General features: G+C 51.9%; 7 protein-coding genes across 7 annotated transcripts; 3 read left to right on the forward strand and 4 right to left on the reverse strand.

Annotated features, from left to right (window-relative positions):
- Positions 1 to 1,791: 1,791 nt before the first annotated feature.
- Positions 1,792 to 3,420, reverse strand: ATG17 (Autophagy-related protein 17; the record flags this gene model as incomplete). Its single annotated transcript, XM_037322518.1, has 2 exons — positions 1,792 to 2,808; positions 2,863 to 3,420. 2 exons carry the CDS (start codon positions 3,418 to 3,420, stop codon positions 1,792 to 1,794), a joined length of 1,575 nt encoding a protein of 524 aa, XP_037179071.1.
- A 699-nt stretch (positions 3,421 to 4,119) lies between these two features.
- Positions 4,120 to 5,600, reverse strand: CGCA056_v007270 (uncharacterized protein; the record flags this gene model as incomplete). Its single annotated transcript, XM_037322519.1, has 6 exons — positions 4,120 to 4,585; positions 4,641 to 4,845; positions 4,897 to 5,084; positions 5,145 to 5,187; positions 5,237 to 5,425; positions 5,477 to 5,600. The coding sequence occupies 6 exons, from the start codon at positions 5,598 to 5,600 to the stop codon at positions 4,120 to 4,122; spliced, it is 1,215 nt and encodes a 404-aa protein (XP_037179960.1).
- A 6,580-nt stretch (positions 5,601 to 12,180) lies between these two features.
- Positions 12,181 to 13,773, reverse strand: AMYA (Acid alpha-amylase; the record flags this gene model as incomplete). Its single annotated transcript, XM_037322520.1, has 1 exon — positions 12,181 to 13,773. The coding sequence occupies one exon, from the start codon at positions 13,771 to 13,773 to the stop codon at positions 12,181 to 12,183; it is 1,593 nt and encodes a 530-aa protein (XP_037179959.1).
- A 4,576-nt stretch (positions 13,774 to 18,349) lies between these two features.
- On the reverse strand, positions 18,350 to 19,258 carry Hsd17b4 (Peroxisomal multifunctional enzyme type 2; the record flags this gene model as incomplete). Its single annotated transcript, XM_037322521.1, has 1 exon — positions 18,350 to 19,258. One exon carries the CDS (start codon positions 19,256 to 19,258, stop codon positions 18,350 to 18,352), a length of 909 nt encoding a protein of 302 aa, XP_037179962.1.
- A 1,084-nt stretch (positions 19,259 to 20,342) lies between these two features.
- Positions 20,343 to 21,341, forward strand: CGCA056_v007273 (Short-chain dehydrogenase TIC 32; the record flags this gene model as incomplete). Its single annotated transcript, XM_037322522.1, has 1 exon — positions 20,343 to 21,341. One exon carries the CDS (start codon positions 20,343 to 20,345, stop codon positions 21,339 to 21,341), a length of 999 nt encoding a protein of 332 aa, XP_037179961.1.
- A 594-nt stretch (positions 21,342 to 21,935) lies between these two features.
- Positions 21,936 to 23,613, forward strand: CGCA056_v007274 (putative feruloyl esterase; the record flags this gene model as incomplete). Its single annotated transcript, XM_037322523.1, has 3 exons — positions 21,936 to 22,418; positions 22,478 to 23,224; positions 23,284 to 23,613. 3 exons carry the CDS (start codon positions 21,936 to 21,938, stop codon positions 23,611 to 23,613), a joined length of 1,560 nt encoding a protein of 519 aa, XP_037179956.1.
- Positions 23,614 to 24,329: 716 nt separating this feature from the next.
- Positions 24,330 to 26,492, forward strand: exoI (Beta-hexosaminidase; the record flags this gene model as incomplete). Its single annotated transcript, XM_037322524.1, has 1 exon — positions 24,330 to 26,492. The coding sequence occupies one exon, from the start codon at positions 24,330 to 24,332 to the stop codon at positions 26,490 to 26,492; it is 2,163 nt and encodes a 720-aa protein (XP_037179955.1).
- Between the last annotated feature and the right edge of the window lie 114 nt (positions 26,493 to 26,606).

The following is a 26,606-nucleotide window of genomic DNA, read 5'->3' on the forward strand; positions in this document are numbered from 1 at the left end:
TAATATATAATATTATATATAATATTATAACTAAAATGTAGTATAATTTGTAGTATGTAGTATACTACATACTATAACTACAGTAGTATGTAGTATAGTTATAGTACTAATTTTTCTGATATAATATACTATATATTATAACTATATATAACTAGTCCTATAGTACTATAGTATACAGTAGTTAATGCTCTAATTAAAGTATACTAATATTAAATTAGTATATAAAAAACCATACTTTAGTATACTAAACTAATACTAACTAAAAAAATACTAAATACTACGTACTCATTTGCCCACCCTGCCTGCAGCAGCCTTGCCGAATTCAAGCTGTCCAATGACGTTACCACTCGCCGTGCACAGGCAGAAAAAAGCACAAAGACTAAAGCAGATTGCGGGCACGGGATTGGCTGCTGCGTCTGCTAGCTCTGTCGATGCAAGCTGAACTTGAGGAAAGCGACCAGGGGGCGGAAAGGCGCTCCGCCTGCTCAATGCTCATACAGGCAGGTTACGCGTCGAATTGCCGAGAGTCACGTGCCAAGGCTTGTCTGGGAAGATTCTAGTCTTGGCGGCCCCAGCAATCGTCGAAATCTTGGCTTACATAACCTGCTGTTTGCAGATGGTTTTTTTTCTTGGGTCACGGTCTATCGAAGGGTCTAACGAGGGCCAACCTCGGACAGACGTTGATCGATGGGATGAGATGAGATGAACCGCTAGACATTTGCGCATCTCACCGGCCGTGACACTCGGCTGCCTCGTATTGCTTCGTGCCTCTAGTCCTACGGACACATGACGTCTAACAAAGTGCACAATGTGTTGCTTCTGGTGTTGCATGCCAAACGAAACACCACCGCCCGGCCGAGACATTTCCCTCGGATATCGGCATCGCAACCCCGGTCTCTTGCAGCCCAGCCAAGCACGCAAAATCGGCCCAGGCCATGCATCATCCCTCGCCCACATCCTGTTTCCTCCACCAGAGCCATGATTTGCAGGTTTTCTTACAGGGACATATGGCGAATAACATAACTAACCCCTCGAGCCTAAAACTTGTTGTTGGCTAGCGTCGGGGTTTTTGTCTGCTGAAAGGCCCCCATTTGTTAATCGTTAATCGTCGCTGTCGCAGACTGTCGCAGCACATCGTCTGCCGCTGTAGCATCGCACGCAAGAACCGCTCATGCGTTGAAACTATTGGTGATAATATGGTGACCACTGGCCATTTGTTTACACTTTGTCACAGCGACTGCATTTCCTTATGCTTTTCCCGTTGTCGTCGCTAGTATCGTCGTTACCATAATCAATGTTGCTGCTGCCGTCATCACTGCCATTGTTTCTGCCATTGTGACATTTTGTCACTATTCGGATGTCTCGAACCCGGGCAGTACACTCGGTTGCGCCCCCAAGTGTGACCGTGGTGTCCCTCAATCCTACGCAAGAGAAGAATGGCAGGGGCGGTCTCGGGAAAAAAACGCCTCGTGCCATTCTTAGACAACCAGAGACGTGAAATTGTCGATCCTACAAGGGCTAAGAGTACCAATACTACGACAAACTCATACACAGCGGTGAACGAAGAAAAACGACATTGCCAGCCAGGTAGGAAATAAAAACCCGTAAAAAAACAGATCGCCGCCATCCGATTCCCCAGCCCAATTCCATTCCTGAGCCTAGCTGAAGGCCAATCATCCTATCTATGAACGCCAGTAAAATGAAAGCAGAAAGAGAGGAGAACGACCCATCCAGAATAATCCTAACACAAAAAACACATAACGGAACAAAGCGCTACACATCACAACGCTACTACCGCTGCTGGCTTCGCTCCAGCCTGTCTCGCGCCGCATCCACAACGCTCCGGTCCAGCGCTGGCGTGCTCCGCGACCCGCCGCCGCCCGCATCCTCCTCCGCGGACCCGTCGTCCACCACGGCAACGAGCTCCATCCTCTTCATCCCCGCGTCCATACCGGGCCAGAGGTCTGTCGGGATGAACTCGCCGATATCCTGGCGGAAGCCCTCGCGCTCGCGCCGGTCGTTCTCGACAAGCTTGTCGACGCTGTCCTTGGCCTTGCGCCAGATGTTCTGGATCTTGTCCTCCACCAGCCGCCGCCGCTCGACCTCCAGGATCAGATTGTCGTACGCACCGGCGTACTTCTCGTAAAAGTCCCTCAGGTCGTCCATCTCCCCGAGCTTGCCGTAGATGGTGAACCGCTCGTCCTCCCACCGCTGCAGGAACTCGGCCTCGCTGGCGATGTAGCTCGCCACCCGGCCGCCAATCTCCTCGAGCGCCGTGAAGGCGTCCAGCGTGCCGAGGAAAGCGGCCTTGGTCTGCCCCGTCTGCGCCGTGAGCGCCGCAAAGTCCTCCTCCATCGCGTGCAGCCGCTCGTTGATCTCCTGGATCACGCTGTCGACCTCGGCCGCGTCGCTGACGACGATGTCCAGCATGTCGGCGCGGTCCTGCGTCGTGATGGGCTCGAGGTCCGGCATGTGCGACTCCTGGTCGGCGATGACGCCCGAGATCGAGACGCCGTCGCCGCCCTGGGACTGCGTCACCTCCGCCGCCCTGCGGCGGGCGAGGGCCGCGCCGCCTTCGGTCGTCCGCACCGCTGTGACGCAGAGGTCAAAGTGTTTTGTGAGGGATGTGAGAAGCTGCGCCATGCAGTGCGAGTGTTCGACGAGCGACACCAGCAGCTCGGGGATCGGATCGTGGTGGGAAGAATTCGAGAGCGATCGGGGTAAGGGTGTCGTCGTTATCGTCTTCTTCAGGGCTCGTAGGTCGTCGTCGAATCGAAGCAGGTCACCGTCAAACGAGGTTTGGATAGCCTGTACATCAAAAGTCAGTCGTGTGCGTGGGATGCAAACGAATGGACGACGCACCTGCAGCTCGCCGAGGCTCTGCTTCAGAGCCTCGACCATGACGTGGACGCTCTTCTCGTCCACGAAATCCATCAGATTCCGCCTCTCCTCCGCGGGCGGCCTGAACACAGACTCGACGGTCGTGTTCTTGAGCATCGCCATGGTATCCTGCAGCTTCTCATTGGTCGCATCCATCGTCTTGACGAGGTTCTTGAAGTCGCGCTTCCCGGCATCGTAGGTCCTCTTCAGCCCACGGCGGACCTTCATCAGCAGCGCCAATTGCTCCGCGATGGCGCGCTTCAGGAACTGGCTCTCGGCGTACAGGACGACGGCCTCCTCGTGGGCCTGGCGGGCGTCGGTTGCGATCCCGTTGGCGCGCAGGACGGCGGTCATGGACGAGAGGGAGCGTTTGGCGGCGAGCAGGTGTTCCACCAGTGTCTCAACCGGGACGGGGTCGGCGGCGTTGGAGGCGGAGTCGGAGGGGGCGGGATCGCGGCCGTCTCTGGAATTTGAAAGGGAGTCTCGGCCGGCGGAGGTGGACGAGGCTGCGCTCCGGCTCTGCGACGGCGAGTTCGCCATGTTGAATGGGGAAAAGAAAGAAGGAAAAGGTGGGTGCCAAAAGGGTTCTGCTGACTTCACGGGGATGGTCAGGAATTGAATCGATGCATATTTAGAAGAAAAGGGCAAAGAGGTCTGCGATAATAGGCGGTCAGGTCCAGCAGGGTGCGAAAGGGAAATCCAGGGCGGATGGAGGAACGGGAGGACGGGCGGGTAGTGTAGGTAGATGGGATGGTGTAGGGGACGAGGATGATGTCGCGATAAGGTTGGAGCTCGTCAGGTGTGTGATCCCTTATCGGTCTTATCGCAGCGTGGTGACGCGCCGTAGGGGTTCCTGTTAGTGCAGGCGCTCGGCCGTTCGCAGCAGCCTTATGTCACTAGTGGGTATCTCCCCCCTGTAGCAGGTCACTTTGGGCCCGTCTGATTGGGCGAGGGTCAGGGGACTGGCTGGCGCGGTCTGGGAAGCTCCCCGTAGCTTGCTGCTTCTCCAGCGCTCTGCAACGCTAAGCCAAAGATCCAGAACGCTGCCATGTTTCGCTGCGAACGGAAGTGATTCGCTCAGCTCCGTGCCGTGTCACCCTTCGCCGACCAGATTCGTCTCACCGGCCAGGGATATCTGCCTCTCTGGTCATGATTACTTTTTTTGACGTCTGTCTGTCTAATAACAAGCTGGAAACCCCTGACGCAATGCAAGACACGGCTGAGTTCCCTTTAATGGCGTCATACCTTCTCAGAGTGACAAGGGCAGTTCTGGTCCCCCACGATCCTCGCATTTGGATTACCCCCGTACACCCAGACCTCGTATGTCCTTCTTCCACCGGGACTATCTACAACTATCCCCCGGAAACTTCGCTGGTGAGACATCTCGGGCGTGGTCACGCCGCAGCTTTCCGCCTTGGTGTCTTGGCTGCGTATCGACCGCAGAGGCAGCGCCTCTGTGGACGCTATCCTCCTCCTGGGGCGTCTCGTGAAGAGTCTCGAGAGGCATTTGCGCATGTACTCGATGAACGGCTTCGTGGTGCCAAAGACTAGAAACACAAGCAGAGATGCCGTGACTCCGGGCATGAAGAGGAGGAAATCTTGCCGCGCTCGCTTGGCGGAGATGTCAGGAGTAAGCCGGGCATGGTCCACGGCAATGTTCTTTCTCGCGCTCGTCGAAAACAACATGATGGTGACTTCGAACATACTGTCCAGAGTCAGGCTTATCCGTGAAATCTCGAGCGAAACGCCAGGCAACTTACGCCAGAATCACGAACGAAATCATGAATCGCAGCATGAGCCATCTATCATAGATGCTCGTCTTGCGGGGCTTGTGCCCGCTGGTTCCTCTCGAAGATGATGGCTGGCCGTACCCAACGTTCAGCTTCTGCAGCCTTCGTCTGGATTGGATGTATCGTATCAATATGGCCAGTGTTGCAACACTGCCAAAGCCGATGCTCCATAGCACTGTTGTTGTGAGCATTCTTCCAGTTTTCGTAGTGGAAGCGGTGAACCTACGTGGCTGTCCAGCCAGCAACAAGAATCCTCCAAAATTGTTTCGTATTGACGGGGCTTGCAGGCAGGTTGTTGTGACTAGAGGGAACAAGGGTGAAAACACCTTCCCGACTCGGTTGATGATCAGAAGTGGCCTCTTGAGTTTCGGCTTCTCATTCAGACCCCAGACTGATTGCGCCAATGCGAACGCCCTATTGAATTTCTGGTTAGAATCACGCATTTATCGTTCCCATTCCCACAATTATCCGTACCAGAACATGTCAAACAACGCAAGCACGTTGTAGCAGTAGTATTCTTGGTCATGTCAGTGGTAGTCCAACGTGATTGGGGTGAAAAGACTTACGAATGTAGTACAGCACCAAATCTTCCCCTATCGCAGCATTCGATATCACAGCCTCAGGGCTGGCAACGTTGGTCGCCGCATAATCAAACCGAGCAGTCATGATGTCCTCCCAATACAGCACGAGTCGTGTTTGCTGTATGATGGAGCAAACCGTGCTCAGCGTCGTGAAGTACGCTAAACAGTTCACATCTAGATCCATCAGTCAGTGTCGGCTTTCACTCCACGTTCAACTTAACATACAGCTTATCCGTTCACCGTGCTGCCAAGCAAGCCATACTACCATCAGACTCCCCAACAGACATATAACAGAGTAAATAAGGACCCCAACGACCGTGCCCACGGCGTCTTCCGGGATCTGAGCCATGGTACGGACGACTCGTCACACTATCACCATGTCGTCGATGAATCGGTAGTGAAAGAGGCACAGACCACAAGTTCTCACAAGAAAGGAATATTCCGAATCGTATATTTATCATCTCAACTAGCCGCACCCATCCCTCCCGTGGCTGCCACATCGCAGCCCTCCCCAAACAAGAAGGAGGCAAAATGTCGAAGGAGAAAAAGCGATGCATTATCACCCACACCATCCTCTTTATCCCGACCCCATCCACACCTTTTTTTCCCTTCCTTCCTGCCGTCCTGCCGTCGGGAGTGTTCCGGCGCGAGACCAATAGGGAGTTTCCATTTACACACTCTTCGCCTTAATGAGCGAACCACCCATCCATCTTATCCTGCTACCGGAATAATTATCGGACGATAACGTCGAACCTCACCTCGGCTTCGGCCCAAGCCTCCTGATGGGGATGCATGCGTCTAGAGAGAATCTGCAGGGGGCTGCGATATGAAACCCCCGCTTTTGATATCCCATCTTCAACGACCACAGGTCCAGCTTCTTCAGCATCGTGGGTATAATGCGCCTGTTATGATCGTAGGCCTGGGTTGCCGGAATGGTAGAATGGTGCTTGAGTACGAGAAACGAAACAAATAGATTCACTTGCGTGCTTGTGAGTAGGGAGAAGTGAGTCTTGGCTCTTGGGAGGCCTCGGCCACAAGATGATGATGTGACTGAGATGAATTTGGTTCTTTCGACTCCGAAACCTTGGAACATTCAAGTTTGGTTTGGGACCGTTGGATTGCATTTGAGACTCGATAGAACTAAGAAATGATGATACACCAACACAAAGTCGACACAGCAGAAGTATCACCAGTTTCAGTCCCCCCACCTGGGTTGAGTTCAATTGACAGCGGCCCCGTCCGAACACGCGGCTTTATCCCACACGATGTCACTTCCAAAGAGACAAAGAGTAAAAGGCCCCCAAAATCAGACTTCCCACACGCACTCATCAACAGCAATCCTGTCCGAAGCCTTCGGACCTTCACCACACCAGACATAAAAAAAAAAAAAACCGGGACCTGCATGCAGCGATATGCTTATGTGTGCTCCGTCAGCACTACCCCGCAGCACGCGTCTCTTTCCCTGAGTGGAATTCTCCGAACATGCATCAAAATTCTCCTTCCTTCCCTGGAAACCATCCCCCGGACTCACGTTCTGGATTCACGCACCGCCATGCAGCGCACAACGTCTGCTCCGTTTCTGTGCTGGTTTTCACCAAAATGAGGAAATCGCTGCTGTACTGCCGACAGCAGCCGGTGTTCAATCCCTTCCGCGTTGGGCCAGACTGCAGCATCATGGTGGGAAGGCAATTAATCAGCGGGAAGGGCAGATAAAACCCCTGCAGAAGTAGCTGCCACATGGGAGTTGTGGGTGGGTTGTCTGGACTCACGACATGGTCGCCGATCGACGAGTGCCTGCCTGCCCGGCCGGCGCCCCAGCCACCCTCTTTTTTCGACGTCCGCAGCCTTTCGTTCAGAGGCCGTCGCAATTGAGTGTGAGGGTCGCATCACGAGACGTTAGTGAAAGTGCTTGCAGGACTGGCTCCGTTTCGAGCCAGGGGCGGGCCGCGACGGCGACGCCCGGCGAGCTTGAATGACGGAGACATCCGTGGGAGACACAACCGGGCTGACACACGGATTTCATAAGTCGGGCAAACCTGATCTTTGATTATACCGTTTTGGCCAAAGTGAGGTTGCATTCTTGGGCGGATCGTCGTCTGTTCTAGACTTGCATGCCGTGGTGGCGATGGGTTGAGACACGCTTGTGTCTAGATGAGATGAAACTAGACACGATCTTTTATCGACCACGTGTATCAATCAAAATGCCATATTGCCATCGATCTTTGTAATCCTTAGAAGATCGGTTCTAAGTGACTTGTCTTGTCTGAAGGGGTGTGCGGCTTCGGCTCCGGGTTACCCATCGGCCACCGGCTAAGATCACCGGGGACAGAGCTGGGTAAAGTCCCGTCAGGTGTGGGTACAAGCCAACGGTCTTCATCATTTCTCCGAACATTTTCAAAGGTGGTTCCCCCCTCCAAAACAAGCACTGGCATATGTGTGAGATTTCTGATCAGGAAGAGGCAGAGTCCCGAATGTTGGATGGACGCGTAGCCTGGAGTTGTTAGCAACTTCGCAAGACCAAGCCCTCGTGCACCTAGTATCAGAAAGCACCAAGAGAAAGCTGGACACTAAATTCGGGTACGTTGAAACCTACTTTCATCCTGCTTCGCTCCGCTTCTGTCTTCCAAGACCATCTCCAGCCGGAACCTCCAGACTCCGGCATATCAACCACGCCCCGCCGACGGCGCTAGCAAAATATTCTCCGTCCCCATGGCCCACCCCGAACGCCGTCAACGGGGCCGAAGCCACACCTCTATCCACACTCTCGTCGCCAACCGCAAAATTTCATTTCTATCGCAAACGACGGTCCGCTCTCTGCATCCACCCGCCTCCATCGTGAAAACTCTGCATGCCGCACATTCTTGACCTCGCTCCCCGCAAAATCCCTCAACATGCACTGGGATTCATCCAAGTAACAACTGGCCGGTTGGCCCAATGGCAAGGCGTCTGACTACGATTCGATCGTGACATCAGGAGATTCTGGGTTCGACCCCCAGGCTGGTCAATCTTTTGCCTCTTGGAATGTTTTATACCTGTTGGCCGTCCCGGCCTCGATTCTTGAGACGTTACCGACTGAGCAATCAGTATCAATCGGTCTTCGTGGCTCAGTCGGTAGAGCGTTGGTCTCATATTATTCAATATGACTCTGTCTAAGATAGAGACATCCAAAGGTCGAGAGTTCGAGCCTCTCCGAGGACATTTCGTTTTGATAGTTGTAGCGTTGAATAGGTATCAGCTACATCAATTTTGCCTTTTATCTCCGTGATATATAACAGACAATAGACGTTATATATCTCTCTAAGAGTACTTAATAGTGCTGTTATATCATCCAGTAGGACTTTATACGTATAGTGACCTCAGTTTACGCCGCGTGACCTTATAGATGAGGAAATAATTGCAGCCAGATAGGCATTGAGAAGGCGCCTATTGGGAGACTGCGCAGGCTTGCAAAGGATGCAACTGTTAGATAAACGCGCCCAATCCCATTCAACGTCCAAAACACCACGAAAGTGCAAGGTAAAACCACCCTTATGAAACTATAAAAGTTTGAAAGAGAGTAAACCCCACCCGAAGAGCTAGAACAAACTAATAAAACCATGTAGACGGCATATATAATGGGTGTGATCCTGGCTGCTTTCCAGCAGATTTCTCGGCTTGTGTGGGAAACCAACCGCTCCATGCTGACAGGTGTAGTCCGCTGTATATAAGAGTGACAAACAGTATGGACAATGGGACTTGATAGCTGGAATCTAGCAAATTCTGACCTCCGTAGCTGTTAAACCAGGGTCCTGTGAAAACCGCTACAGCACGCACCCAGCAGGGGACGATACTGTATCGGTCAGTAATGCTAAAACCAAAGTTGCCCCCTGCGGAGAAGAATGATTTGAACTCAGACCTAGGAAGAGCCTGGCTGTGACGTCGTAATTTCGCTCCGTAATGATCGCGGAGAAATTGTGTTGATTTTTGCAGACGAAGCATGTCTGTTGGCTGAAGACATAGAGGCGGCGTATCGTCACATTTGAGACCGAAAGAAAGAATTTCATATGGCCGAAGCCTCGGAGTACGTGAAATTTCTATTTGTTCCTCAAGTCTTTCCTGATTGAGATCTTGTGGGACTGCAGCCCTGTTCGGTATCACGCCTGTGGCATCATTATCAGCTGTGTGCCTGTAGTCGTCCTGAGGATCTGCAAGAAAGAATTGATAGTTGGAGCAAAGTTGTGATTGAATCGCAAGACTTATGAATCCCAGAACATCGTCAGAGTCCGAGCCCACAAGCTCGGGAATGTTGAGGTCAAGAGGTTTCTGACTTCGTAGTGAATAATGGTTTGGTAGCGATTTCAATTGTGACAATTTACCGACGTCCAGCAGAGCAACACAGCTAGCGCGCATACCACATGAACCATTGTATGTATCTCCAAAAGTATGATTGGAAGGCCTTGCGACTTTCGAGCAATGCATTGAATCAACATCCACAAAACTTGGGTGGCAATCAAGAGTTTCTGAAAGACGTTCGCTTTGCTCTTTTCGGTGACATTGGCACGCTGGATCATCGTTTTGAGATCTAACAGTTCCATGTCAATGAGCTTTGAAAACCCAGCAGGAGATAGCGGCAGCCTTTCTGGGCCTGAGTCCATAAGGCCTGAGCCCATAAATGATGGACCGAGACTAATGCCCTCACGATCCAAGTCCACTTGAAAGCCACCCATTTCGACAAAGAAGCAAAAGTTTAGCGGAACATCCTATCCAAAGTTTTTTCATTAGTGGCATATTCAGTGAATAGAAAGACAACTGCGGCAATTTGGAACGTACAATAGGGTTTGAGTTGGGTTTTCGCAACTGCTGCGTCTCAAGCTCTTTCCGCAGTGAGCGAGCTGCAATAAATTGAGTCCCTGCAAAAACGAGCACCGTGTCGGGAAAAAGAATAGCCATTACGGTCCACCTAAGCTTGTCGAAAAAGCCTGCATAACGCCCTCTGTTCACTGGGATATTCAGATGAAGCACCGACCAGACGCAAGCGAATAGAGTAATCACGCAAGTCAATAGAATATCGACGGTTCCTCTCACTTTGGGAGAGTCCACACATGGTACTGCGGAGATCGTCGAGAGTGCCTTCGATTCACCTTCATGTTCTGTGATAAGATGTTGAATGACGTCCGCTGATTGCGATTCTGCTGCAGCAAAATTCAAAATGGCAAAGCAAAACAGCCACAACTCTGATTTCGAAATGACCATTGAGGAAAGTCGTTATGGAATTGCAATGACCTGTAATAATTGTTAAAAGAGGGAGGAAAAGGTCTTCAAGGCCATGCCCTCTGTGATCCGGGGCAGGACAACCTTTTGGTTAATTTGAGCCTACAGGCCCTCGGAGTTGAACACCCTCTTGCGGGGATCAATTGGCCGATACTTCATCTTGGATTGCGGCATACTGAGTTGGTACGGAAATCTTTTCCGTTTGCGTTGTCGTTGTGTCACATAACTTCGCAGGTAGAAGCAGGCTGCGCTTACCCTGCACCCCATCAGCGGTCGAATCCCTGTCGAGATTCGAAGCACGAAACGACCAAAGTAAGCATGATTGACAGCTCTGCGAATGACATGGTAGATTTTGCGCTGGGAAGCCAATTATGTGGGACGAAATGAGCCTTCCGAAAGAGCTTTGATTTCAACATTCGAGCTAGCGACGCCATTTGACTGGGGACAGGCATTCTTCCAGCCTTACTTCCGTCATCTGTCTACACTTTCCTAATCTTGTCCATCAACCCGGTGATCGCAGACCAACAGTGATCGCACACATCTTTACTCTTGAGATCTTGCTCAGCCTCTACGACCTATGCGACAGCCCCGAAAGTCAGCATTCCAATCACGGAACTCAGAGAGCCGCGGCTTTTGCCAGGTTTAGTCAGTACATACCGAAGCTAAGCAGCCTAAAGCAAATCGTCGAGTGTGGACCTATTCTTCAAATTTCGTCCCCTTGTTCAGACCGAGCCTCACCGCGTCGACGAAGTCTTTAAAGGGGTCCAAAAATCCAGGAAATCCAGGCGCGGGCTCTGGCAGAGGAGAGCGGGGAACGTGGTTTATTGCAAGGCCCAGAGTTGGTGTCAAGAGAGTGAGAAAGCCGATTACAAGCGCGAGATGCTTCACGTTGAAGTCGTTAATTGGTTTGAAATTAGGTGGTTGAGTCGAAGTCAGGGGGGATAATTGGACGCAATTGTTGTTTTGCTTCATACATCCGACGTTTGATGGGGGACCGTTTCTGCCAGCTTGGCAAGGCGGCTCAAAAACCCCCTTCTTATAACCCATGGGCTATACATTGAGGTTACGCTGTGACCCTCCACATATCTCTCCGTCAGAGTCATACGGCAGTCAACAAGGTGCGCCTCCAGGCAGCAAACTGCGAAGGAAAGTTAGAGGGGAAGAAGGATGATCTCCCTGTTTTTCGGGTAAAGAATCATGGAGACAACGTGCGGCTTTGAGCGGCTATGCATTCACGTGGATCAGCTGGTAGACGAACGATACGCAAAAGTTCATGCGGAATATTCTGGACGACCTAAAGTCATCATGGCCAGAATACGGAATGTGTCACATCAGATTGAGTTTGTAGTTACGACGCAGCCCCCCCGCAAAAAGACTACGGCAAAATTCAACCTAACCGCGGGCACAGTTCTAGAAACACTACAGGCACTTTAACCTGTACCCTCTACCGATTAAGGAAAATAGTACAGAAACCCCATACGTTCCTGCCAGCAGGCAAACCCTCGCACAAAGTCGAACGCGCGCCCTGGCCGAATAGACCGGCGGAATAGCAACGGCGCCGGCCGTGCGGCGTGTCACATCAGATATTTTGTATGAACGAGTGTTGATTAAAATTAAACATTAGACATATAACGCTTCGTATCTGAACATATCTATACAGGCATGACCACGTCTTGCACTTAAGCCATCGTCCTGGTGACGAAAGGCAGCGATCGCTTGTTGTAGCCAGAGTTCTTGTCAACGGCAACCTTGACGGTGGCGCTGGAAAGGGGCGCCTTGACGTCGTTGCACAGGCCCTCGGCCTGGTCCTTGGGCAGGAAGACACGGGGGAGACCGCCAGCAGGCATCTGCACCCAGAGGCGGCCCTTGTCGGCAACGGTGAAGGACTCGCAGTTCACAACGTCGATGACCTCGGAGCCGATGGCGAAGAGGTGGGCGTTGCGGGCGATGGCGAACATGGCGTTGTTGGCGGCGTTGACGCCACCGCTGGTGTACATGGAGAAGAGCTGACCCTTGCGGAAGGCGATGACGCGGCTCTGGTCGTCGCTGCCGTAGGAGAAGACGGCCTGGGTGCGCTCGGTGGTCAGGAAGTTGGCGTTAGCCTTGGCGGCGTGCACGCGGATCTTGTTGGCCTGCTGGAGCCAGCCGTAGAGCTCGGAGTTGATGTCGTAGCCGGCGAGCCAGAGGGCCTCCCGGTTGTTGGGGGTGGTGCTGCCGGAGAAGTGCTGCTCCTGGCCGTAGTAGATGATGGGGATACCGTCGCGGAGCAGGGTGAAGGCGTAGAAGTTCTTGGCCAGGGCCATGTCCTTATTGGTGTAGGGGAAGCGGGGTTGGTCGTGGTTCTCAGCGAAGGAGCCGAGCAGGGAAGGGTCGATGCTGGTCTTGGCGGCCATCTCGTTGGTGCCGGTGAAGACGACCTCAAGGTCGCTGTTCACCTTCTTGAAGGAGTCGGCGAGCTGGTGGTAGGCGCTGTAGTCCATGAAGCCGTCCATGACCTGCTGGTAGGGAGCCAGGGTGTCCAGGCTGGTGTGGCTGATCTCGCCGAGGAGGAAGACGCCGGCAGCCTCCCTGAAGCCACCGACGGTGAAGAACTCGGGCTCGATCTCGAGTGCGGTGTCAACGCGGAGGCCGTCGATGTTGTACTTGGTCACGAAGTCCTTGATCCACTCGGCGTACACCTTGCGGATGTAGGCGTCCTCGGTCCTCAGGTCGGGCAGACCCTCGAGCCAGCAGATCTGCTCGGACTTCAGGTTGTTCCAGTTGATGGAGCACTCCTTGTGGTAGTACTCGGGCTTGTTGAAGGGGACGTATTTGGAGTAGTCGCCAGGGTTCTGGTTGAGACCGACGTGGTTGGGGGCGATGTCAACCATGAGGTACATGCCGCGGGCGTGGAGGGCGTCGGTAAGCTCCTTCAGGTCAGCCTCGGTGCCGAAGTGGTCGTTGAGGGAGTAGATATCCTCAGTCCAGAAGCCGTGGTAGGCCTCTCCGGCATTCTCAATGAATCCCTCAATGTTCTTGACGATGGGCGAGATCCAGATGGCAGTGGCACCGATGTTCTGGATGTAGTCGAGCTTGCTTGTGATGCCCTTCCAGGTACCGCCGCAGTACTTGCCGATCTGGGTGTCGCATTCTGGGGCCGAGCCATCAGACGTGGCAAAACGGTCAGTGATGATCTGGTAGATGCTCTGGTTGCGCCATCCGGCGGCGTCCAAGGCGAGGGCGCCTTGAATAGCCCCGGAGGCCAACAAAGAGAGAGTCGATGTGTAGCGCATGATGAGTGACTGAAAAGATTAAGGTATTATGGCACAACTTAATGACCACAAGAGGAAAAAAATAAAAAGAGACAATATGAGAGGCAAAGAAAGTTGGGCTTGGTTAACGATTGGAGGGTTATACCCGGGCAGGGATCAAAGGAACGACAACAGCACAAGGCAGAACGAGTGATGACCTTGAATTCAACTGCCGCAGTTGCAGATGCAAGAGAGACCACCAAGTGTAAAAAAGTGACAGCAGGATTTCGCCGGTTATATTCGCGGCGACGACCATGAGGACCAGGGACAAAATGGCTCGATTCGTCGCCGTGACTGCGCCGCGATCAAGCGAGGAGGTCCCGCATCGCTGGTAATTCCCTTAAATTCCCCTGTCAACAACGGGCGGTGCTATTGGCAAGGGACGAGCGAGTTTCCAGATCGAGGGGCCGCAACCGATTCAATCCAGTCGAGGTTGTCCGTTTTGAACGAGCTTCCGGCCGCGGATCCATCCGAAGATCCACCGGCGTGTCAACCCTGACGGGTCCATGGCAACCGTTCAGGTGCACCGTGCTGCGAAACTTGAGAGAGTCCAAAGAGGATTAGGCGAGGGGGAGAGTCCGAGGAGGCCGAACCGGGACATTGAGCAGCTTATGAGGAACAAGACGAATCGCCTCTGGAGAACTGATCTCAAAACCCACGCTGATCACTCGATCTCGCAGCAAGATCTACGCTGACGAAAAGTTCGCGCCAAAAGATGCGGCTCTTTGGTGCGAAGCTTGAATCGCGAAGTTTAGAACCGGAGAAGGTGGATTTTGACGACCAACACAGAAAAAGGAGTGGACCCGTCTCCACCAGCGTCCCGATTAGTCGATATTCTACTCTCCCTTAATTAATAATGTAACCCTCATTGGCTTGGCTATACGAGAACGGTCGGGGGTCTCGAGTTTGCCAGCAGGCAAGGTCGCATGTCTTCGTTAAGGGGCTCGCATTGGCTTGAGTCGGACGACCTGGGAGTGTTTCGTCGGCATTGGCAAACATCGTTCTGGCCCATCGCGAGGACCTTCGGGCGACCAATAGGGGAATCCCCGATGCGAATCCTTCGGACGCTCCTGACCGAAGTGCAATTATGATGATGAAGGAGAACCTAAGGCGCAAAGCTGGTTTTTCAATAAACGCGTTGTGCGCAGCACTGGCCATGTTCCTAATCCTTGTCCAACGGTAACCCCGGTATATCGACACTCTCTTAAATAACATCTCCAGGTTAGGCGCGTTGCAGATCGGGCTCTCCGTCTCCAGACTGCTAAGGTGAGCACGTAACTGCACAGACGACTTTCAGCATCTGACTACATCCCATTCGCGAACATGCCATTTTGTTGGATCCCACAACGCGACTGAGTCGCAAGGTAAACAATCGACAAGCATGCGCAATAAGCAACAAAAAGCTTCTTCCAGACTGCTCAACGCCTTAATTACACCTGATTAATTTGAAAACCCGAAACTTTGCGATTTGTTTTAGCGGCTATTCGGGGCCGGACGATGGATCGGTGCGGGAAGTGGGATCTAGTGTATGCGTGGTTCTTTATTCACCGACCAGTTCAAGCCACGCACGGCACAGCAAAAGTCCTTAAATGTGCTCAGAAACTCGTCAGAGCATAGATACATAGCGAAGATTTGTAGCAATAAGACTTTAGAGGTTTACTGACCTGCTTTTGCCGGTGGTTTCTGATGTTCCGCAGCTTCGGCCCCGCCTTCACTAACACGGAATACTGACATAAGGAACCTTACTAAAGCCGGCTTTCTATGAGTCTATCATGACATGTAGCATGAGCCTTTAGCAAAGACTGTATATAGTCTGATTGGTTCATCTGACAGCCTCTCGATGCCGCAATCTCTCAATCGTCGCGTAATCACAACTGTTGAACGCTCCCTGACTCTTTCCACCAACGCCTTTTGGATTTAGAGGGAAGAAATGATAGAAAAGAGGCTTTCGGCAGGGAATGGTAGGGGATGAAACATTTACTTGCCCAAGCAACACCGATCTCCTGTCTGTCATGCCGACAGCCTCTACTGCATAGCAATAAGTCACGTTTCCAACTCCATGTTGTCAACAAGCGCTTACATTAACGCTTTTGAACATGATGACCAATAACAGCTCTGCTGATCGTCCAATCACCACGGGCTAAGAGGCGACCAATCATCCTCGGAATATTTAAGCCTGATTCGAGAAAATTCGACCAACGACCATTGGCCTGCAATAAATCACCCCTGTTTTCTTTTGAGGGGTAGCTTAAACGCGTTGGACGCGGCTTTCGACAAATTCGCCATTCTTTCACCCCATCTCAATCGTTGTCCAATGCACGGCGTTCATGTTCCAGACCTGCAATGGCGTCCTCGAACACAAAATTCCATTCTTGTTCCTACTGCCAGCATTTATCGATAGACACTTGTAATGGTCAGAATTCTCCTCACTTGTCGCTTGACGATGTGATTGCGGCGGCCGGTGATGGATGTGGCTTTTTCAAACGAAGGCTAGACCTCCTCAAGCAACAAATGCCACAGGATGAGGAGTATACGTATGAAGATTTCGACAGCCTCGAAATGAAAATGAGTATCGACTTGAACGATGGCAAACCCATTGTCTCATGCAGTTGGGTGATGCGAAGTAACGGGTATCAACCAGATATCGTTGACCAGCTTCTTGCATACACCGACAATCGTAAGATGTTTTCTCGCCACTTGGAAATTCCGTCAATAACACATCAATCTAGCCGCTCTGGAGGGATTCAGAACTAGGCCCCCGGGACAATACCCGTTCTCTGAAAAGGAAGTTCGATGGATGAAGGAGCGCCTGGAGACGTGCACACAAAAGCACCCTATCTGCAAAAAGGCTAGAGCAGAGGCGGAATTCTTTGAGAAACCAAAATTTCTTATTGACATAGGATCGACAGACAACAGTGACGCGCGTCTCGTCAAAAGTTCGAATTCCCAAGGTATCAAGTACGCCATACTCAGCTATTGCTGGGGGCAAGGCAGCTCTAAAGCCTATATGACTACTTCAGACAACCTACAGGCTCGTCTCGGAAGCTTGGCTTTGCACGAGATGCCTCAGACGATTAAGGATGCGGTCACAGTCACGAGAGCTTTAGGGATCCGCTATTTATGGGTTGATGCTCTTTGCATTGAGCAGAATCTAAGCCGTTCCGAGAAGAGAGAAATCTTGCGAAACATGCCCGAAATTTATGCTGGAGCGGCGATTGTTATAGGGGCTGGCTCAGCATCGCACTGCAATGAAGACTTCTTAGGACGTAGGGATCTGCAGTATCATGCGTATGAACTGCAAGTTTCTCGAACCGATGGCCTTGTAATCACTAATAACAAAGTGCGCCTTCTTGAACGCGGTTTCGAAGTGAAATCGGATCCATTGTACACAAGGGTATGGACATACCAAGAAGGCGAAGCAGCGCTGTTCTCTCTGGCTTTCGACACCGAGAAAGTTGTATGGAAATGTCAACGGTCACATCGCGCAGACAGCGACATTGGACTTCTATCGGGCCCATACGAAGGGAACGAGACAATGACCTTCTTCGATTTGCTTATGGCGAGCAGAGAAGAAGTCTGCTCATCCAGTCTCGATTTGTGTATAAGTAAGTATATCGAAATGTGTTCAGATTATTCAAGACGCCAATGCGGCAATTTGGACGACAAGCTCATGGCTTTTTCATGGGCGATCGACCTGATGGCCAAGGCCACGCGGTGGGATATCTCAGAATGCAAGGCTGCACTGTGGGAAAGGGACATGCCAAGGCAGCTTCTTTTCTGTCGCCGCGCCGCTGACAAATCTAGCATCGAGACCAGCACAGACAGGCAGAATACGAGAGAGAAAACGATGATACCATCATGGTCGTGGGCGTCTAAAAGAACGCCGGTGAGATGGAAAGAACTCAACGACTACGACCACGGAAAAGACTACACTGCCGAATATATAGCGTGCGACATTGTTCCAGCAGACGTTTCGGATCCTTCGGGGGCAATCACGGGAAGGCAATTAACGTTGAGGGGAAATGTCCGCACGGCTTTGTGGAACGGTCTTGCGTTCATGGCACATGATGTTTCACAGGCCGACCGTCAGCCGACTTCAAGACAACGTAGTCAGTCGCCCACTGCTCGGTCTGCAGGCGCTTCAAAGAGAAGAGGAAGAGGAGACACAAAGGGCAAACTTGACTTACCTACGTCTTCTTACCGACGACGCGACCCACTTCTTTCTAAGTTGAAAGTAGACGTCACTTGGGACTGTCCGTCGAAGCCTGATCGTCAAACAGTTATGCTTCTTGAGCTCCGATGTACATGCATTGGATCGGTTTACAGATCTTATGGTATTATTCTCACTTGTAACGACCGGGACCCATCGGAGAGACTGGGCTACTTCAGATTTAAAAACGCTGCAGGTATCAATTGGTTTGAAGAGCGGGAAAAGAAGATCGTCAGAATTGTATGAAGTCAGCGTCTTTCAAAATACCTCATATTATTCTCCTGTCGCAAATCTTATCATGAACCTCCGTTGCACACGGCGAATTTACAGTCGATATGTGTGAAACCACTATGACTGAGATGCCAGCCGCTTGAAAAGCAAACCTCCAAGCTCATTTGTGTTCGCAGGTACGACGTAATCCTTCTCATCAACAACTTGTGACCAACTATCTCGGACGTTCTCAACCCTCCACTCTCCTTCGCGAGACCCTTGGAACCCCTTGGTCTCAGCCAGAAAGATTCGACTGACAACTCGGCCCTGAGCACCAATGACCTCGCCATTAGCCTTGCAATCCTCGTGTGCTAGCCATACAACAGCCCGCGCCGGGTCTTCGGCAGGCAGGTTGGCTTTCATGAATGCTTGCATCCCCGCGTCGGGGGTGTTCTTCTGGACCGCATCGGTGAATGCCGTCGTCGCCACAGAGTTGACCCGAATGCCGTTTGGCTCTCCCTCAACGGCGAGTGTCTTGACCATGCCTACGAGGGCAAGTTTGGCAGCTGCATACGCCGCAGATCCGTCCATTCCAAAGATGGTGTGAGACGTGATCATCACGATGCGGCCGTACTTCTGCTTCTGCATGTGAGGCCAGGCTGCATGAGTGAGATTGTAGGATCCTTCCACATGGACTGAAAGCATATCTCGCAAGTCGGCGACAGTAGTTTCCTGAAACGGCTTGGGATCAAATGTTCCGGCGTTGTTGATGATGATGTCGATGCGGCCAAAAGTATCGATGGCCGTTTTGATCAAGGCCTGGGCAACTGATTCGTCCGAGACGGACCCAACACTAATGGTGGCCTTTCCGCCCGCTTTGATGATATCGTTGGCGGTTGCTTGTGCTGTGGTGGATGTGGTGCTGTTGACTACCACGGAAGCGCCAAGAGCTCCGAGTAGAAGGGCATGTTGGCGGCCTAGACCGCGACCAGAGCCGGTGACAATGGCGACACGGTTGTCGAAACGGATTGAGTTGGAGGAAGACATGTTGAGTTATTGATGAAAGGTGGTTGAACGGATTTCAATGGCAGATGGTGTGTTCAGGCGATGCTGGCTGATTGACCGAGTATGAGATGGACGACAACTGGTCTTGGGCATCAACTTGGCTTTACTTATACTCTGAGTCCATTCCGCAATGCAGCTCTTTGAGACGGCGAGCGGACGGTTTCTTCGCCTAGTAAGCCTGTTCCGAAAGTAAGATAGCTTCATTGACGTGGTTTGTGATATCTCCAAGGTCGTTCACGAGTATGATGTTGCAAGCATTACCATGAAAGGTGTGCGGACTTTGTACTGGCTAGTTTCTAGCGGAGTTTCCTTCTAAAAAGTGTTTAGGCAATGTTCTCCTGTGTGTGGGTTCAGTTGGGCTTCAGCACTGACCCTGTGGTGCTGTACGTAATAGAGTTTGGCTAGTTGGGCAGATCTTCCCAGACTTAGGCAGTTGTTTCTCTGATCGGCATTTGTGCATTCTGTGTCGTGAAATTTGGAGAATAACTTGCCGAAGGATCAATAAGGCTGCCTTATTGGAAGAGCTGGCTGACGTCTCTCGATGCAATTTTTACCAAGCTACGACGGGAAGTGAAGAACCACGAAAGTTGCGTCTGTTGTCAGATTGCAATCGCGCCCCACTTTCACTAATACCGCCTTAGACAGTGGAAGCAACGACTTAATTCGACACAGATGCGAATTTTGATTGCGCCCAATGAGAAAAGCTATCACGAATGGTCAAATGCATGTCACGGAGTGTCCCATTCGTAAATCCGTTAAGTCCAAGGGGCGGGAAAGTGGCGCACAGCGGAGACCGTGAAGTCCGCTACTGGGAATAGTTGCATTGACGTTAAGTCTCCGAGCGCGGCTGGATTTCACGCCGATTTGGTGGGTCCATCATCAAAACCAACATCACCGGCACCATCAATGAGCCATGCAAGGGAAAACGACTTCAGAATGAGAATATTGAAAAGGACATAAATGATGTTGCGTGCCTCTTCCAACAAAACTCAGTTCACCATCGTTCATCACACACTCAAGCTTCACCACAACTCCTTTCCAACCAACTATATTGCACTGCATTAACATGGCACCCACTTGCAATTCCAACACGACTGCTAGCGAGCTCGTAGAGTTCCATGCACCTCGAATTGCCGGAAAGACCGTTCTCGTCACAGGTCCCTCACCTGGAAGTCTTGGCGAGAGCTTCATCACCCAAGTCGCTGCGGGCAAGCCTGGGACTATTATTCTAGCCAGTCGGTCCGTCTCGAAGATGCAGCCTGTTGCGGATGCCCTCAAGACCGCCCACCCGGATGTCATCGTCGAGCTTCTTCCAATGGATCTCACGTCCTTCAGCAGCGTCCGCAAAGCTGCCGAATCAGTCATGTCATGGGCCGATGTTCCTGCGATTGATCTGCTGGTCAATAATGCCGGAATTATGGCTGTGCCATACAAGCTGACGGAAGATGGTTTCGAGAGCCAATTTCAAACGAACCACCTAAGTCACTTTCTTTTCACAAACTTGGTCATGAAGAAGATCCTTGCCGCCAAAGCTCCTCGGGTAGTTTTCGTGTCAAGTGGCGTCCACCGCGTCGGCAACATTCGCTGGACCGACTACAACTTCAACGAGGGCAAGAACTACCAGAGGTGGTTGGCGTACGGCCAGTCGAAGACGGCCAATGCACTCACCGCCTTGGCATTGGCCAGGAAGCTCGGCGACAAAGGCCTCCTGTCCTTCGGCATGTGTCCTGGCGTGAGCTTCACCAATCTTGCAACGCATGGACTACAAGACCAAGCCGCCTTTTCGGCAGACTTGACGGAGATGGACCACATTTACGGGAACAAGTGGCTCTTTGGCATGGCCGATATGCAGATCAAGACCTTGGATCAAGGGGCAGCAACTCATGTTTTCGCTTCTTTTGATGAGACCATCAAAGATCAGAACGGTGCCTTTTTGTCTGACTGCCACGTTGCTGACCCTGACCTGGAGGAGGTATACTCTTGGGCGACCAGCGAGGTTGATGCGAAGAGGCTATGGGTGTTGAGCGAGAAGCTTATTGGCCAGGAATTCAAATACGATGATTGATGTTGAGAACTTAGAGTATTTTAGTGCAGACATCAGTTTTTGACCCATCTCCAACCCGTAAACTCTCTCCGAATGCCACGCTAAGACCATCAGCCGTACCTGCAGATTTCAACGACACCACACAGACTTCAGGAAAGATTGTTTATGAGAGAAAGGCAGTCCAATGTAGTGCTGCAGACAAAGAATGCCCCATGCGTGCTATAAAATCTTTGACTATCTGATCTCGAAGCCAATGATGATGCCCTGATTGCAAGTGCCGACATAGGCTACGTCGGGGTCTCCGGAGGACCGGCACGGAGCCGGCTCAATTGTGGGCCCACATCCGCTCTCGTATTCGATACGGAATTTTTTGAGTGGACGAGCCACGCCGGCGACCCTCAGTCATTGGAAGATGCCCTCTCACAATCGAGAATTTAGACGACGGATGACAAAGAGATTAATTTCATCGATCAATGCCTCATTTTACTCAATCTCCTCTGGATGAAGACCTTGGCGATCCAAGTCTTGTTAGCAGTACTTAAAGCTCTGTCCGAAGCCACAGCATGCATGACTTGCTAATCCGACAACTTGCAGCATCCCTTTACAACACCAGCCATGTCCTCTCTCGCCACCAATACCACGGGCTGCGGCTCTGCAGCGTTCACCAATACCACCCTTTTCGGAGCTCAAATCCACTCAATTGAAGCCAACCTTGTCACCGATTACAGTTTCAATGTGCCCAAGGGCTGGACGTACTCACAGCCAGCCCTGGACGTGCAGAACGCAACGTTCTGCAACGTCACTGTGACTTACAGCCACACGACTGAGGATGACAACATCGTCGTTGAGGCTTGGCTTCCAACCGAAGAGAACTACAATGGCCGACTTCAGGCTGTTGGAGGCGGCGGGTGGACGCCGGGCCGCTTCATTCTCAGCTATGCTGCCATGACCAACGCGGTTGCTAGCGGCTATGCTACCGTCACCACCGATGCTGGAATCCCCACTGCTCAAAATCCCACCGACTGGCTCTTGAAGAGCCCTGGAGTGCTCGACACGAATGCGCTGCAAAACTTTGGCCAAGTCGCCATGAAAGACGAGGTAAGTCAAGTATCTGGCTCTGTGTCCTGGTTCGCCGCACTGACTAATCGTCTCATCAGGCTGTCATCGTGAAGCAACTGATTTCATCTTACTACGGCCAAGGGCCTCTCTATTCCTATTGGAATGGCTGTTCCCAAGGCGGCCGCATGGGCATGAAGGTCGCGCAGCAGTACCCAGATGTCTACGACGGCATCATGGCGGCTGCCCCGGCGCTGAACTGGGCCGAGTTTTACATCAACTCTATCTGGCCCAGCTTCTACATGGAGAACACGCAACAGTTCCCTCGCGACTGCGAGCTCAACGCGCTCACTACTCTCGGAATCGCTGCTTGTGACAGTTTAGATGGTGTGAAGGATGGACTCATCAGCGACCCTGAAGCTTGCCGGGCCGCCTTCGATCCCTTCAGCCACGTCGGCGACTCTTTCTTCTGCTCTACAACCAACACCACACTCGCAATCACCCAAGCCGCTGCCGCCGTTGCCAACGCCTCATGGACCGGACCTCGCTTCTCGAACGGAAAGTTCTTGTACAATGGCTATGAAATCGGAAGCGATCTCTCAGTCATTGCTCCAACCAACTGCACCGGCGAGGTGTGCATCAGCGCTGACCGTGCAAACATCCTCTTCCCCTGGCAAGCCTTCGTTATGAAAGACCCGAGCGCAACGCTTCCTAACATCACTGATGGAACTTTTGACACTATCTACCGCGCTGTCAAGTTGGCCTTTGCTTCCAACATGGAGACCGACGAAGCCGACCTGCGAGACTTCAGAGACGCCGGCGGAAAGCTGATGACTTACCACGGACTTGTGAGTTGCCTTTCTGTCATCTTTTGCCCTTACATCTGCGGTGATGCTGACTGTTTCAGGCCGATCAAAGCATCTCTCCGGGAGGCACACTTCGCTACTACAACAAGGTCGCAGACTTCGTCGGGAATGTCACCTCGTTCTACAAGTACTACCGCGTGCCCGGCCTTGAACACTGCTGGGGAGGTAACGGCGGCCAACCCGAGCAGATGTTTTCCCAGCTTCGAGCTTGGGTTGAGAATGGCACTGAACCTCAATTCTCGCCGGTTGTTGTAACGACCTCCAACAACACTGCTCAGCAGCAGATCTTGTGCCCCTACCCTCAGAAGGCCACCATGAATACTTCTTGCGCCAGTGCCAACTCCACGCTTTGCTGGTCTTGCTCCGAGTAGTTGGGCCAAGACTGAGCACCCCTCGAAGATACTGCAACATCAATACCTTCGTGGTACACAACCCTGAAAGCTGTCATCATCTTCCGGTTCACTTCTGACATTGCCAAATACTTTTTCAAATAATTGTAATCTCAATAAAACCCAATCTTGTTGTCTTGACCACTTCAACTGCTTTGATTGCAACATGAATGGCTACCCTACTTGTGCTCAGTATCGTTCTTGACGTCTTGCTACAATTGCCACTCGCACGTATGACTTCTCATGCCAAATCCAATGATTAATCGCGACGTTGAGTTTTGACCATTTGCAAGTCTCAAAGCCAACTCTCGGTTTCCTGAGACGTGCAGTTGTGGAACCCAGTACTGTTTGCCATCATCAACCGTTTCTCCGGTTAAGCGACTCCCTCGCATTCCCAGTGCAGAAGGGCCCTTGGCACAAAATTTGGCGGTCTTGTCGGCATCCCTGCGCAGATTAAATGATCATCGTTGCGTGACGTTACTATCGCATAACATGCATTGTTACATCAAGATCCCAGCTGGTTGTGCGGGGTCTCTCTTATCTAGGTTAAATGACGTGAGGGGCAACCAGAGATACGAGAGAGATCAGACGCAATACAAGTAGTGTTGATCTGTCAAAATGCCAACCGACCACCCCTTTTTCGAATACAGTTGCCAATTGGAGTTTCATTGAGCTGTGACGGCGCTGCATCAAATCCAATGGTTGTTGGAATCATCGCGGCGCTAATATGCGCTCCGGCATTGACCTGGGCGCTCCAACTTCTCCCGCCCCCGCTCCGAACATCGGGATCGGCGGCCACTGGAGCGGTGTGGTCATCGGCGACAAGCCCGAAGACCATTTTCATTGAAAATGAGCTTGCCTGCAAGACTGATATTGATGGTCTCACATTAATCCCCCCCAGTGGTTCCGACTTTGCCACGCTCTTTCAAGAGGACATCAGCAAGCTCACGGGCCAAAATTGGACTTTGCAGCGTGTGGACCGCATTGCCAGTGTCAACGCTAGCGGTATTCTTCTCGGCTCGTTCACGGGCAACGCATCTGCCATCACCTATCAAAACGGCAAGTCCACATCGGAAGGCTATGAGCTCACTGTCTCGCCTACCGCCGCAGTTATCGGTGGCACCGGAGCCCGGGGTATGTGGTGGGGAACAAGAACGCTCTTGCAGCTTCTCGTTGCCCATAATGGGAGCCTTCCTGTGGGAACGACGGTTGATGCACCGGCATACGAGACTCGCGGCTTTATGCTAGACGCCGGGCGCAAGTGGTATGCTCCTGGATTCTTGAAAGAGTTGTGCAGCTACGCGTCTTTCTTCAAGCTGAGCGAGTTTCACTACCATCTCTCCGACAACTACCCGCTCAATCGCGGAAAGAACGAATCATGGCAAGACGTCTATTCGCACTTCTCATTGAGACCCGAGGACGAGTCACTATTGCCCATCCTGCATGGTCGCGAGAATGAGACTCTGAGCCGAGAGGACTTTGCCGATCTGCAAAGCCATTGCGCTGCAAGGGGTGTCACTGTCATTCCCGAGATTGAAGCACCTGGCCACTGCCTGTATCTGACAAAGTGGAAGCCAGAGCTTTCTCTGGCAAAACGTGATCTACTGAACCTATCGCACCCGGACACTATCCGAACAGTGAAGCGCATCTGGTCTGAGTTTCTCCCTTGGTTCGAGACCAAGGAGGTCCATGTGGGCGCGGACGAGTACGACGCTACGCTCGCCGACGACTACATCGGCTTTGTAAACGAGATGTCAGAGTTCATCAACTCCACAACCGGCAAAAACATTCGTATCTGGGGAACAGAAGAACCCTCTGAGAATCTGACCATCTCGAAAGACGTCATCATCCAACATTGGCAATACGGGCAGTCGGACCCAGTGCTCCTCGCCAACACTGGATACGAAATAATCAACTCAGAAGATTGGTGGGCATACATGTCCATCAAGAACGATCACATGCCCATTCTTCCGGCTAGATACCCACAATTCTTCAACGAGAGCCGTGTGCTCAACTTCGCCGATGAGTCGGGCTGGCAATGGACACCGGCCGATTACAACCCGTTCAACAAGACTGAGCAGGTGCCGGACGCGTCTCCAGATAATAAAGGTGCCATTTTGGCAGCATGGAATGATAACGGGCCAGACGCATCTACTCAGCTTGAAGCATATTACGCAATGCGTCGGGGAATTGCACTAGTTGGAGCCCGATCCTGGTCTGGCAGCCGTGGCCCAAAGCTTGTGGATAACGAAGTCTCATCCAGCATCGATGTCTTCTCGCCTCTTGCACCTGGGCAGAATCTGGACCGGATTTTACCACCCACTGGTTCTTCCAAGTCTCTCATTTCGTGGAGTCGCTCTGACAAAGACATTGCAGAGGTGCATCTTGGACATGGCAGCAAGGGAATGAACTATACCCTTACACTCAACGCAACGGGTCTCTTCACTCTCTCAGGCCCAGACAACACACTGTTCCTTGGAAATGATGGAAGCCTTGTTTTCAATGCAGATGGCTACCTATACCCTCTGCGATCTGTGAACGAGAAGGACGCGCTTGAACTTGATCCTGGACATCCGGGACGCATTTGGGTGAATGTGAGCACCTCGACACATGATCCGGTGACGGTTTCGGCACTACCAGCAGAGATTAAGATTGAGACCGATGTCTTGCATGGCAGCGTAGCATGGATTAACGGGGTGTTTGCCGGACGATTTGAGGTATTCGTCTACGGCGGTCGCAACACGCAATTCAGCTGGAACCAAATGGCCTTTGTTGTTCCCCTTGACAATATCACAGGGTCAGGACTGCAAAGTCTTGTTATTGAGGACCTTCAAAAGAATGGCACTAGGTATCGTAGGTAAGAGTAGTGCATAGAGAAGTGTGTCACTACTCTCGATACAATCTTGACAGCCTGATAATACAGCAAGTCGTGCGATGGTGTTTCCTGAGCCTATCCTTTGTCTGGAGAGGAATGG

Source organism: Colletotrichum aenigma (genome assembly GCF_013390185.1).
Source record: "Colletotrichum aenigma strain Cg56 chromosome Unknown KSG_Cg56_contig04, whole genome shotgun sequence".
NCBI classification, from domain to species: domain Eukaryota; kingdom Fungi; phylum Ascomycota; class Sordariomycetes; order Glomerellales; family Glomerellaceae; genus Colletotrichum; species Colletotrichum aenigma.